This window comes from Schizophyllum commune (genome assembly GCF_000143185.2).
Source record: "Schizophyllum commune H4-8 unplaced genomic scaffold SCHCOscaffold_11, whole genome shotgun sequence".
NCBI classification, from domain to species: Eukaryota; Fungi; Basidiomycota; class Agaricomycetes; order Agaricales; family Schizophyllaceae; genus Schizophyllum; species Schizophyllum commune.
In genome coordinates this window covers 1,526,880-1,540,537 of record NW_026089548.1, presented here as the reverse complement: position 1 = coordinate 1,540,537, position 13,658 = coordinate 1,526,880, and the positions used below count along the sequence as shown (strand labels likewise).

Here is a 13,658-nt window from a genome sequence, read left to right as displayed (position 1 = left end):
GCGATAGGGATGAGCAGGACCGGCCTGCGGTACAGGGCCGGGCTGCGAATTCGTAGTCTTAGCATTGGGCGCCTTAGCAGGCGTCGCATACACGGACTTGTTTGGATTTTGTGGCAACGAACTAGCTGCTGGTTTTAACTGGCTCTCATCACGCCCCCAGCGTTTATCAAGGTATTGGGCGTGAATCCCTGAACCCATCAAAAACCCTGGGACGACCCCTCCTGGACCGACGGTGGCTGAGCCATCTCGCCGACAGGCGGGTTGTTGTAATGAGCGATCTGCTCCGGGGAGAGCTGCTCGGTGAACTCATCCCAACCGGGAGGAACGTCCAAGCCTGAGTCCAGTATGACACTCGGCTGTTGCTGCGGGATGCCCCACATGCCTGAGTTGGTGTATTGACCAATGTAGTTCATGAAAGGAGCGACCACATATTGGTTAACAGCCGCCTTCATTTGCTGCCACTTAGTGCGCATCGGCAGGTCAAGCGGACCATTGCGACGCGGTATAATTTCGCCTGTCTTAGTGCGGAAGCCTCCCGCGTTATCGGGTACGATCTCGCCGGACTTAATCGCATTCTGACAATCAGGGCAATTGTTCATGAAGTGGCCGACCTCGCCACACCAGTTGCAAGTGTATTGAGGTCGAGGGGGACCGCGCTGTCCGCCGCCATAATTATTTTGGGGTCGGTTGAACGATCCAGGGTAGTTGGGTCGGAACCCACCGCCTTGTGGGGCGGCGCTGTTCGTGTTGAGCGACAGCTGGTTGGTGAGGCGCTGAATCGTCTCTTGGATCATCGCGAAGTTCTGATCGGACTTGGTACGTCCTTGCGCGAGCTCGGTATGAACTTCGGACTGTAGGCTACGTATAGCGGTCTTAGTTTCCCTTTCGCCTTGGCTAGCGCGCTCAGCAAATTCGTGGAAATCCTGCTCGAGTTTAACTAAGCGAGATTCACTGTCGCCCGAGTAGGATACTGCGTGCGAAGCGGAGGCCGCGGAGGTCTGGATAGACGCGACGGGATAAGCGTCGCCAATGGCGTTCTGTGCTGCAGTGAAACCGCGGCGCCAGACTTCGCGCATAGTGGCAACAATATCCTCCCATCGGTAACCTCCTTCGACGATGGATGTGTTGGTCGGCCGTTCCGGAGGATTTGCGTTTTCCTTGCCGGGTACCTCAAGACTGCTCGACTTGCCAACCAACATCATGTCGAGGGTCGCAAGGAACTGAGGCGTGCAGACAGCGGCGAGGCGCGAGCAGACTTCAAAATTCGAAATCTTGTAGTTGCTACGGCCGAGTTTGAGAATACACGGAGCGAAGCGGCGAAGGAACACGTTTCCACGAGTCCCATCCTGCTCGCCAAGTCCGCGGAACTCGCTACAGATTTGGCTGAGCTCTGCAAGCGTTCCGGACTGCTGACCCGATATTTCAGGGTACTGTTCCAGGATCGCCTTAACAAAGTCGTCCCATGGTTTGTTTTTGAATGCGAGCGCCAGCTCCTCCCACAAGATGCGCGTAGCAGTCTTTTTAGCGTGGAGAGGCGCCTTAGCGATTTTGTCCGCATCGGACGTGATCCCGTGATCTTTGAGGTATGTATCAAGATCTCGTAGGAACAAAGGCAAGCCACTCATATCATCCTCGTCGAATCGAGGGGCGTCAGACGCCGTATGAGAGTAGCGAGCGGTAGACATTGGTTTGGGAATAGAAGTAGAAGTCGGAATAGAAGGAACGGGACGAGATACTGGAGTCGGATTCGGAGTCGGAATGATTCTGGAAGCTGGAGTCGGAGTCGGTTCTTCGGTCGGGGCTGGTTCGGTACGGTCGCGAGTCGGAAATAATTCAGAGAGGGACGGAGTCGAATCGTCGGACAGAGGGCTCAAGGGGGATGAAGCGCGTGGACCCTGTGTCGCGGCCGGTTCGGGCTCGATGGAAAGACGAGAGAATGAAGCAGAGAGGTCGTTGGCGACCGAGAGAGAAGTAGGAGAAGGAGGGTTCGGTTCTGTGTCCTCAGGGAAAGCACCTGGTAAGGTGTCGTCCGCTTTGGATGTTTCTACCGGACGTTGGGTAACGGATTTCCGGGGTGATGCTGATCGCGATGTGCGACTGGCTTGTTCCGCTAGACGCGCTCGCTCTTTGGCCTTTCTCTTGGATCGCTCGGATGTGGAGCTATCCCAGTCCGGTCTTAGAGCCGAGAGGCTGGATTTTTGTCCAGGAGCCGTCGTGACGGTACCCGAAAACACAAGTAGAATTGGAGAGGGCCTTAATATGACTCTCGAAGTTCGCTCAGCAGCTAGTAATTTGCTGGCTAACACAGAAATATCCCCTCGCGGTGGGCTCCAGATGATGGGATCGTACGCTCACGAAGGACGCGAAGTACAGTCTAGCTAGACGATCCACACAACCAAACACCAACAACCACGATAGCAATGAACACGCTAGACTGGAGGCGCTACGAGAGCGGGCGAGTCCGAGTATTTATATTACTAGGGGATAGATTGTGTTGTTTATGCCAGTTCCAGACGAGCTGGACTGAAGCGAGAAGTCGAGTGGGGCAATCGGACGTCTCGGCGTTCTTACGAGCGCTTTCGGGTTTGATTGAAGTTCACAAGGCGGTTTAATGCGCTCAGAAGTTCAGGCTTTTTATGATGTGTAAAGTGCGGGTTAACGCGGTTGTGTTTATTTGGTGTGGTGTGTAGGTACTAGGGCTTCTCTGCGCGGGGCGGGAAAAGTCCCCGAATCGTATGTAGGTCTCGGTATATAACTTGAACGCGTCGTCTCGGCCGTCCAGACCGCGCGGTAACACACAATGCCTATCTCTGAGTCAAAATCCAACTATAACGCCTATCCGCGCGTTCTCCTGTCCGAATAATCGCGCAATGACTGCGGTTCCTGGCGGTAGAGCGGTTGACTGGTCGGGTATCCTCCTGCGCCGCGATGCCGGGCGCGATTCCACACTTGTTGATGTTTACCAAGGCAAGGCCGGCCTGGTTTCCACCCGTTCCCTTGTGCGCGACGCGGCTCAGAGGCCTGCGCGGCGGGGAGCGTACAGCCTAGACTGTCGATACGCGGGGAGTAAAGCCCTTGCCGGGGCGGACAGCGCTTGGCGGCGCCGACGCTCGGTTCGGAGTTCAACTTGGCGATGTCCGAGATCACGAGCTCGGACCCGAAGTTCCGGTCTCGGACCCGAAGTCACGTGTAGTCACGTTGATGGTTCGAGTTCCGCTTGCGCGGTGCTCTGCGTGTCTCCGCATGACGGCGAGCAGCAGGAAGGCTTGTCCGAGCCCCAACAATAATCTAGATTCTCTTGACACAGCAGGGCAAGAGGACTGAAGGCTTGGAGCGCGTATAGCGCGGCTACTTGATTAAGTAGGGCCCGCCAGAGGACTCGCAGGATGTCATCGACGACGCGCAGACTCGTGATCAGGCGCCGATGATACGCCTGTCGGCCGAAAAACGCGGAAAACATACATAAACAGGCGATTACCTAGTCGCATTAGTCTGGATTGTATGGGCGGATCCGTATATACTGCATCGACGTCGTGACTGTACAACGGGCGCGTCGAGGGTATTTTATGGCACAGAAACACAAGGAGATTACGCTTCCTAACCATCAATCGAACTATCGTGCGGTCTTACCCACCTGCAACGACTGACCAGGGATAGCAGCGAGCTCTTCGGCGCCGGATCACGAGTCTGAGCGTCGTCGATGACATCCTGCGAGTCTTCTGGCTGGCCCTACTTAATCAAGTAGCTGCGCTCCTTGCGCCACAAGCCTTCAGTCAGTTTGCCTACCGCTTCAAGAACATACTTCATTGTTGGGGCTCGGACAGGTCTACTTGTCGCTCGCCGTCATGCGGAGACACGCAGAGCACCGCTCAAGCGGAACTCGAACCATCAACGTGACTGCACGTGACTTCGGGTCCGAGACCGGAACTTCGGGTCCGAGCTCGTGATCTCGGACATCGCCGAGTCGAACGTCGGACCAAGTGTTGGCGCCGCCAAACGCTGCGCACGCCTCGGCAAGGACACCGTTCACTGCGTTTCAACCGTCCAGACTGCGTCCTCCTCACCGGACAGGCCTCTGAGCCTGCGTCGAGTCAGAGGAGACCGGTGGAACCCAAGCAGGCACTGCCCTTGGTAAACATCAAACCGTGTGGAGATTGCGCCCAGCCAAGCTGCGCAGGAGGATACCCAACCAGTCAGCCACTCTACCGCCAGGAACCGGAGTATTTGCGCGATTATTTGGACAGGAGAACGCGTGGAAAGGCGCTATTGTTGGATTTTGACTCAGAGATAGGGTTTGTGTGTTACCGCTCGGTCTAGATGGCCGAGACGACGCGTTTCTGTTATATACCGAGCCCTACATACGATTCGGGGAGCCCGGAGGTCGCCCCCAAGCGTCCCCTTTGCTGCCTCTGGCAGGGGTTCCACAACCTACTACCTACTATACACCAATAAACCCCTCATGCTGCCAGCATGTTGTACATCATAAAACTCGGACTTCTGAGCGCCTGATAAGCCTGTGAAGATTCCAACTGAAACCTGGGAATGCTTGTGTGAATTCTGAGGTGCCTCTTGCACGCTTGAAGTCTCGCATCAGTCCAGCTCGTCTGTGAGCCGCCAATAAGGCGCAGGGTATCCCCTAGCAATACAAATCAAGCGGACTCGCTCGCTCCTCGGACGAAGCTATGAAGCTAGACGCGCGTTGCTGTTGTGGTTGTTGGTGTTGGGTGGTGTGGTTCGTCTAAGCAGACTGTACCGTGCGTCTTTCGAGGAGCATACGGATCCCATCATCTGGAGCCCACCGCGAGGGGATAGATCTGCGTTAGTACTGCGATCAGACGAGCACAGACTGTGCAAACTATCGGGTGTCATTGAGACCTCAAATTCTACTCGCTAGTACCGGGTACCGTAACTACTGCTCCTGGACCAAAAATCCAGTCTGCACCTCATGGACCTGAAAGAGAGACCGCTCCATCGAGGCGCTCCACGCGGAAGGCCAGAGAGCGAGCCTGTAGTGCGGAACGGGCTAGTCACCCAGCGCGATTAGCTCCTACCAACAAATCTGTTTCTTAACAGCTGGTAGAACCATCCGGAGTGGATAACGCACCGCTAGGCGCTTTCTGCAAGGATCCACTCTCTCCCGTCTCTGTCTCTTGTCTCTCTCTCGTCTCCGACTCAGTTCCGGCCCCCGACAACGCGATTTGTCACCTCTCGATATCGTTCCCATGTTCTCGACTCCGACTCCGACTTTCCAGTATCATTTCCGACTTCCGACTCTCGGCCCCGGCTTTGTCAACTCCCAGGCCGCTTCCGACCCGCTTTCAGTTCCGTCCCGTGTTCCCCGTCGACGCCGACTTCGGCTTCGATTTTTCCGACCCGATTTTCCTTCACCGACTTCGACTTCGATTTTTCTCGACACGGCGACTCCTTGTTGGCCACTCACGCCGAGCGCGACGTCTGCGCGTCCCCGAGCGCAGCAGGCAGGGACGCTTGCCTGTCCTTCGTCACTTCGCCGCCTTCCGGCGGGACCGGCACGGTTTTTGCCGTATCTATCTGCGTGGAGGCGCCGCTTCATGCCCAAGCCCCTCCTAAGGGACCTCTGGTCGCGTGTTGCGAACCTCTGTGCCTACCACCCTCGGGCGGAATTTGTGGCAGTCGCTTTTGCGCCGCTTCCCTGAAATATTGGGCAGTTAGTCAGGCATCTCCGGCACTCCACGAATTTTTGCTTCGAAAAATAACTATCGGGCTGAGCAGAGGAGGGAAACTCCTTTCTTCGCGATGCTTCCCGCTTGTACGCCTTGGCTGTTAGCAGCCGGCACGAGCTTCTGAGCTTTAAGCTCTGCTTTACCCGGTCTGGGTTCGCTTTTGTGAGCAACCCGCCAGTCGAACCGCGGCTCTCGGCGTCGAGGTGATTCACCCGAACGATCCAGACCAGGAGAGCAATATACCGCCCGTGTATCTCTCGGACATGTCTATCATGTAGCAGAGATGCCGCGGGAGGAACATAAATCACTATCTATGCGCGAATTTTTGTTCCGGCCTTGCGGCCACCTGAATCACCATTGACAGCACTTAAATTGTCTTGGGAATATTGCCTCGGGTCTGTACCTACTGAGCCTGACTCGGTTTGGGAAATCCAGAGCGCCGGTCTCTTGACTTAGCCAACGCGCTTTGCGCAAATCAACTTTTCCGCTGAGGCGATTGTTAGATCTGGATCGTCCGTTCGGACCCGGTCGCATGCATTGCCAATGCAATTCTTGGTCATGAATGGCCAATATACGCGCTCTTGACGCAAGGGAACTGGCTATTTATTGCCAATGGTACCAACCATCAGAGCGCACCCCAACCCGGCCTCAGTTCATGCATTACCATCGCTAGAACTCTTGGTCCGGACAAGCTGGTCGTCTCACAGATGAGTGGCTTAACAGTTCGCCTTTGTGCACCCAAGAGGCGGCTTCCAACTCGGAAATATTCATGACCCTTGCGCTCGTGAATTAAGCGAGTTCACTTCTTAATTCAGCTGGTCTGACTCCTGCATGGCTCGGGTGATCTCTGCTATCAGCTGCCGGCCGTTGCCTTGTCAAAAATCAAATCAGTCGCGGCCTACAGCCCTTGAGCTTGCCGGGTCGAACTGGTACTCGGCGGGACCTTCGAGAAGACGAGAACGTTGCAGGCGCGCCTCGAGAAGTACCGCAAACCGGCAAGGGATTGAGTGTTCTCATAACGCTTCCCTTCGCAAATATCAAGCGATCTCGTGCTGATTGCACCTGAAAGGGTAGCCTCACGCAAAAGATCACGGACTTGCGGCCAGATACCGTGCTGCTGGTCAACTGAACACGAAGTGTATCGCATCTGGAAGACGTGACCTCGGGTCCGAGACCGGAACCTCGGGTCCGAGCCTGACACTTCGGGTCCGAGGATGTAATCTCGGACGTCACCAAGTTGAACGCCAACCCAAGCATCAGCGCTGCCAAGTGCTGTCCGCCTCGTCAAAGGCCTCGCTTCCTGCGTATATCCATTATTAACAGTTGCTGCCATCTTGCGCGACTTATCACCCCGAGCATAGCTCGTCGGTCCAGATCGGACGAAGACGGCTGCGGACCCCGAGTCCCAGTGATCTTCGAAGTCAGAAGGGGCCCACCCAACAATTCCCCACCTGTCAACCAGTGTTGAAAGACCATTGACAAGGGCTGGAATTCTCCACCCATCGCCTTGAGCGAGGTTTTGAAAGTCGACCTCCTTGTAGGTGCTTTTAACTAGCACAAATTGCTCTCTTCACAATCTGAAGGGGAAGGCCTTACCTTTTGCACTGAATCCAGCGCTCCGAGCTTGCTTCTTGCGAGTTCAGTAGGCACTCGGGGAAAGCAAAGCTTTGCTCGTCTACCTCACTCAATAACCGCCTTGAGGGCGAGGAGACTCCTGCGAATTTTTGCAAGTTTACTCGTCTTTTGAGTGACCCAAAATCACCGATTTACCGTGACATCTGCACATATATCGCAACAAATATGGCGTACACGTCTCGGATGCGACGATCCAGACGCCGCTACTATGCGCCTTAGCGCCACCTCGGTCTAGACCAGGTATATCCATGGGATCTTAGGAAGTGGCCACACAATCCTTCCTTGAGATCTCTGTAATCACCGGCTCACTTCGAGCGCTGCGCGACCAAACAGCAGGACTGATGGAATCAGGCCCTGAGCCGACGCATCTGCCCACGCTTAAGCGCGAATTTCTACTGAGTCAATTCCCCCGGAATTGACTCACAAATCACCCATTCGAGCGATTGAACCGCTTCCACCCATAGGCAAAAGATTATGGTGTGGGGGACTGGAACATTGACCTCAGGATGTCCGAGTTTGGCATTAGCTAGCTCACAAGCAACCAAAACGGCAGAGGGGTCCACTGGCCCGCTGTCTATGCAATTTCGCCTCAGTCACCTTACACCCGGCGAGGGCGCCGATTTCTTGGTGTGGGGGAGATAGACGAACATACAGGCTGCTTTGGCCAAATTTTTGCGCCGCTTTTGCGAGCAAAATCGCCTCTAGGCGTCCACAGCAAGTTGAACTCGGCAATAGCCGGGGATCACGTGCTTATCACGCGCACAAGTTGAAGTTGATCTTCAAGTCACTTCTTTGCGTGTATATACCGCTCCCAGCTACCTGAGAGCTCCCTTAAGGCGTCTTCTGGCACCCTGAGCTGCCGAAGAATGTGTCTAAACGGGCTAAACTGCATGAAATATTGTAGTAAAGTCAAAAGCAAACATACAACCTAGAACAAGAACAGGCCATGCCAAAGCGTTGTTCCACATTGCACATATTGCGCCAGAGCGTGTCCTTCACCTCTGAATCAGTTCGCCGGGTTGATCTGTGCAGCCGTCTTGCACATTGACCCGCACATCATACCACCCGTATGGTAGATGCCCCGCCAAAAGCGACCCGATTCACACCTCAAAAGACTGTGGCAACAGTCGACTGGATGTCGCGAGACAATCTAGTAACAACACTGAGTTGTCTACCCACTACAGAGAGGACCGAGGACGGTCCATATCTTGGTGTGGGGGAGATGATACGCCTGTCGGCCGAAAAACGCGGAAAACATACATAAACAGGCGATTACCTAGTCGCATTAGTCTGGATTGTATGGGCGGATCCGTATATACTGCATCGACGTCGTGACTGTACAACGGGCGCGTCGAGGGTATTTTATGGCACAGAAACACAAGGAGATTACGCTTCCTAACCATCAATCGAACTATCGTGCGGTCTTACCCACCTGCAACGACTGACCAGGGATAGCAGCGAGCTCTTCGGCGCCGGATCACGAGTCTGAGCGTCGTCGATGACATCCTGCGAGTCTTCTGGCTGGCCCTACTTAATCAAGTAGCTGCGCTCCTTGCGCCACAAGCCTTCAGTCAGTTTGCCTACCGCTTCAAGAACATACTTCATTGTTGGGGCTCGGACAGGTCTACTTGTCGCTCGCCGTCATGCGGAGACACGCAGAGCACCGCTCAAGCGGAACTCGAACCATCAACGTGACTGCACGTGACTTCGGGTCCGAGACCGGAACTTCGGGTCCGAGCTCGTGATCTCGGACATCGCCGAGTCGAACGTCGGACCAAGTGTTGGCGCCGCCAAACGCTGCGCACGCCTCGGCAAGGACACCGTTCACTGCGTTTCAACCGTCCAGACTGCGTCCTCCTCACCGGACAGGCCTCTGAGCCTGCGTCGAGTCAGAGGAGACCGGTGGAACCCAAGCAGGCACTGCCCTTGGTAAACATCAAACCGTGTGGAGATTGCGCCCAGCCAAGCTGCGCAGGAGGATACCCAACCAGTCAGCCACTCTACCGCCAGGAACCGGAGTATTTGCGCGATTATTTGGACAGGAGAACGCGTGGAAAGGCGCTATTGTTGGATTTTGACTCAGAGATAGGGTTTGTGTGTTACCGCTCGGTCTAGATGGCCGAGACGACGCGTTTCTGTTATATACCGAGCCCTACATACGATTCGGGGAGCCCGGAGGTCGCCCCCAAGCGTCCCCTTTGCTGCCTCTGGCAGGGGTTCCACAACCTACTACCTACTATACACCAATAAACCCCTCATGCTGCCAGCATGTTGTACATCATAAAACTCGGACTTCTGAGCGCCTGATAAGCCTGTGAAGATTCCAACTGAAACCTGGGAATGCTTGTGTGAATTCTGAGGTGCCTCTTGCACGCTTGAAGTCTCGCATCAGTCCAGCTCGTCTGTGAGCCGCCAATAAGGCGCAGGGTATCCCCTAGCAATACAAATCAAGCGGACTCGCTCGCTCCTCGGACGAAGCTATGAAGCTAGACGCGCGTTGCTGTTGTGGTTGTTGGTGTTGGGTGGTGTGGTTCGTCTAAGCAGACTGTACCGTGCGTCTTTCGAGGAGCATACGGATCCCATCACCGAAGAGCTCGCTGCTATCCTTGGTCAGTCATTGCAGACGGATAGTGCTGCGGACTAGTAGTATTGAAGGTTAGGAAGCGTGGCGCTCCTGGTTTTCTATGTCATAAAATACCCCCAACGCGCCCGTTGTACAGTCGCGACGTCGGTGCAGTATATACGGATCCGCCCATACAATCTAGACCAAGTCGACTATATATCGCTTGTTTATGTATGTTTTTCCGCGTTTTTCAGCCGCAGGGCGTATCATTACTGGTTACTGTTCCCTGCTAATATACCTTGGTTCCCCGCTCGCCTAGCTCGCGCCCCTACGCCTGGCTCTTAGTTAACCTCTGGGAGTTCTCTAATCCAGAAACGCTCGTCGTTGGCTACGGTGGGCGTTGCCCATCGATGATCGCCCCATCCCTTCCTTGCCGCCTTGGGCCTTCCACACCCTCGGCTGCCTCCGCCGCCTCCTAGCGAGCCCGCCTCCCTTGGCTTGGGTTGCGTCCTCAGGCTTGGTCTACGCCCGCGCCTCTGCAGCGGTTGTGGTGCTAGTACTCCGGGGAACGGCCCTCCCTGTACGCCGTGGCACCTCTCGCCTCCTCGCTCTGGTGTGTTTCCCCTTCGTCCCCCGGTGCGGCTTAGTCGGTCGTCCCCCTGGCAGCAGTGGGAAGTGTACCTTCGGGAGTACCACCCCCTGTCAGGCCTTCCGCTCCCATCGGTCCGTTGTGGGCTCACCTCCCCTCGCCTCGCTGGCCACTCGTCCTGGTCGCATCCCCCTTCCCTGACTGATGCCGTCATCCATCGTGTCATCCCTCCCCCCACTGGCTCGGAGCCCATGCTCGCCGTGGTACGTCTGGTCTCAGCGCCGTTCCTTGCGCTTCCTCCGGCGTAGGGCATCTCTCGGCGCCCTTCCCAGTGCACCTTCTCCCCACCTCGTCGATCGAGGCTAACCCCCTCGATCCTGACGTTGCACCGCGCCCCCTCCTCCTTCTGATTGGTGTCGCCCTCCATCGATCACCGCCACCGGTCACGTCTCTGACCGATACGCCTTCCCACTCTCCTAGTGACGCCGCCCCCTCGTCACTACCCTCCACCTCGTGTAGGCGCTGGCGGCACTGCCTTCAGGGCACCCTACTCGTGGGCGCCCCCCATGTATGGCTCACGCATGGGTCCACTGTGTAGTGGTGTTCGGTACGCTTGCCTTCCTCTCTCTACCGAGCTACGCCCTACCCTACTCCCTCTTCTATCGTCGGTCACGACCCGCCATCACCGTCGATCCTCTCCCTCGTCCACCGTGACGCTCTTCACCCTTCTAGGACGTCACGCCTCCCTCTAGGTGGTGTGGCTGCCCAGGGACCATGGCTGCCTAGATGTTAGCCTCGTCTCCGCTACCGTCTCCACTCGGCCACTCCCGGCTGGTCCCCTTACAGGCGCGGCGTGGTGACATGAGTTTGCAGTCCCGACATATGAAAGCCGAACCAAGCAATCATCCGCATTTGTGGCGTCTGAGATCAGACCTCGATGTGTCCTTGAGACTGAAGCGTCATGTAGCTGATATCTTGATGATCTTATGGAAAGAGGACATAGGTGCACGCATACTAATTTGGAGAGATACTTGGGAGGCGATGGATAACGGCAGCCTGTGGGCGATGGATAACGGCTGCCTGTGGGCGATGGGTATTGGCAGCCTGTAGGCGTGCTACACATCGGTCAGTCTAAGCAGTCCGAGTACCCTTCGACTGCCGTCGCCTCCTCCTCAGCAGCGTCGCGTCCTACTTAGCGGCGTTGCATCCTGCTCAGCGGCGTCGCATCCTGCTCAGCGGCGTCGCGTCCTGCTCAGCGGCGTCGCTTCCTCCGCAGCAGCGTCGCGTCCTACTTAGCAGCGTCGCGTCCTCCTTAGCAGCGTCACATACTACTCAGCGGCGTCGCGTCCTACTCAGCGGCGTCGCATCCTACTCAGCGGCGTCGCGTCCTCCGCAGCAGCTTCGCGTCCTCCGCAGCGGCGGCTTCACCCCCTACTTAGCGGCGTTGCATCCTCCTCAGCGGCGTCGCGTCCTCCTCAGCGGCGTCGCATCCTCCTCAGCGACGCGTGCATCCTACTCAGCAGCGTCGCGTCCTGCTCCGCGGCGTCGCGTCCTACTCGGCAGCGTCGCATCCTCCTCGTCCAATTTCTCCCTCCTCGTGCGAAACTACATCTCCTCGTGCGAAATTACATCTCCTCGTCCGATTTCTCCCCCCCCTTCCAGACCGCCGCCCCACGCTGCTCGCGCGAGCTCGACTTCACTCGCCCGAGCGCAACCTCACTCGCGCGAGCTCGACTTCGGTCGGTCGAGCTCGACTTCGGTCGGTCGAGCTCGACTTCGGTCGTACGAGCTCGACTTCGGTCGTACGAGCGCAACCTCACTCACTCGCCCGAGCCCAACTTCGGTCGTTCGAGCTCGACTTCACTCACTCGCACGAGCGCAACCTCACTCGCCCGAGCTCGACTTCGGTCGCCCGAGCTCGACTCGACCTCGCTCGCCCGAGCTCGACTTCGGTCGTTCGAGTCCGACTCGACTTCGGTCGTTCGAGCTCGACTTCGGTCGTACGAGCTCGACTTCGGTCGTGCGAGCCCGACTTCGGCCTCACTCGCCCGAGCTCAGCTTCGCTCGCCCGAGCTCAACCTCACTCGCCCGAGCTCAACCTCACTCGCGCGAGCTCAGCCTCACTCGCCCGAGCTCGACTTCACTCGGTCGCGCGAGCTCAGCCTCACTCGCCCGAGCCCGACTTCACTCGCCCGAGCTCGACTTCGGTCGAACGAGCCCGACTTCACTCGCCCGAGCGCAGCCTCACTCGGTCGTCTCCTTCTTCACCAACCCGTCTCCTCCTTCACCAACCCGTCCCACGCTGCTCGTTTGACTCGCTCATCCTCGCGAGTGCCGCGGCGGCGGCCAGCGTCTTGCGAGTACAGTAGCGGCCTGCGAGGCGCTCGAGTAGCCCCGCGAGCGCGCGAGTGCACCGGCGGTCCCGCAACGCGTGAGTAGCAACGGCGGCCCGCGAGCGCGCTAGGTGCAGCAGGGTCCAGCGAGGCGCTAGGTGCAGCAGCGGCATCTAGCGACGCGCTAGTGCGGCAGCGGCCCGCGAGTGCAGCGGCGGTCCGGCTACGCGCGAGTGCAGCGGTCCACGACGCGCTCGACTGCAGCAGCGCTCCAAGACGCGCTCAAAGAGTGCAACAGCAGCGGCCTGCGACGCGCGCAAGCATCGGTGTCCAGTGACGCGCTAGAGTAGCAGCGGTGACCCGCTAGTGCAGCGGCGGCGGCCTGCGAACGTAGGTGCAGCATCGGTCCGCGCCAGTGCAACGGCGGCCAGCGACGCGCTAGAGTAGCAGCAAGGCCCGCGAGTGCAGCGGCGGTCTGCGACGCGCTAGGTGCAGCGAGGCGCTTGTGCAACAGCGGTCCGCGACCCGTGACGCGCTAGAGTAGCAGCGGCCCGCACCGCGCGAGTGCAGCGGCGGCCCGCGAGGCGCTAGGTGCACCAGCGTCCAGCGAGGCGCTAGGTGCAGCATCGGCGGTCCCGCGGCCCGCGAACGCGCCTTAAGTGCAGCAGCGGCTCTAAGCGACGCGCGCTAGTGTAACAGCGGTCCCATAACGCCTCGCGAGTGCAGCAGCGGCGGCCCTTGACGCGCTCGAGTGCAGTAGCGGGGGCCGCGACGCGCGAGTGCAGTAGGCGGCCCGCGAACGCGCTAGAGAAGCGGTGGCCAGCGACGCGCTAGTG

At 57.7% G+C, this 13,658-nt stretch overlaps 2 protein-coding genes across 2 annotated transcripts; both read left to right on the top strand.

Moving 5' to 3' along the window:
- Positions 1-10,721: 10,721 nt before the first annotated feature.
- SCHCODRAFT_01048946 (uncharacterized protein) lies at positions 10,722-10,982 on the top strand (the record flags this gene model as incomplete). The annotated part of the gene is made up of 1 exon (XM_050340928.1): positions 10,722-10,982. A coding segment is annotated over one exon (261 nt), but the record flags the coding sequence as incomplete, so codon positions are not given.
- A 73-nt stretch (positions 10,983-11,055) lies between these two features.
- SCHCODRAFT_02515411 (uncharacterized protein) lies at positions 11,056-12,928 on the top strand (the record flags this gene model as incomplete). Its single annotated transcript, XM_003028421.2, has 2 exons — positions 11,056-11,096; positions 11,806-12,928. The coding sequence occupies 2 exons, from the start codon at positions 11,056-11,058 to the stop codon at positions 12,926-12,928; spliced, it is 1,164 nt and encodes a 387-aa protein (XP_003028467.1).
- Between the last annotated feature and the right edge of the window lie 730 nt (positions 12,929-13,658).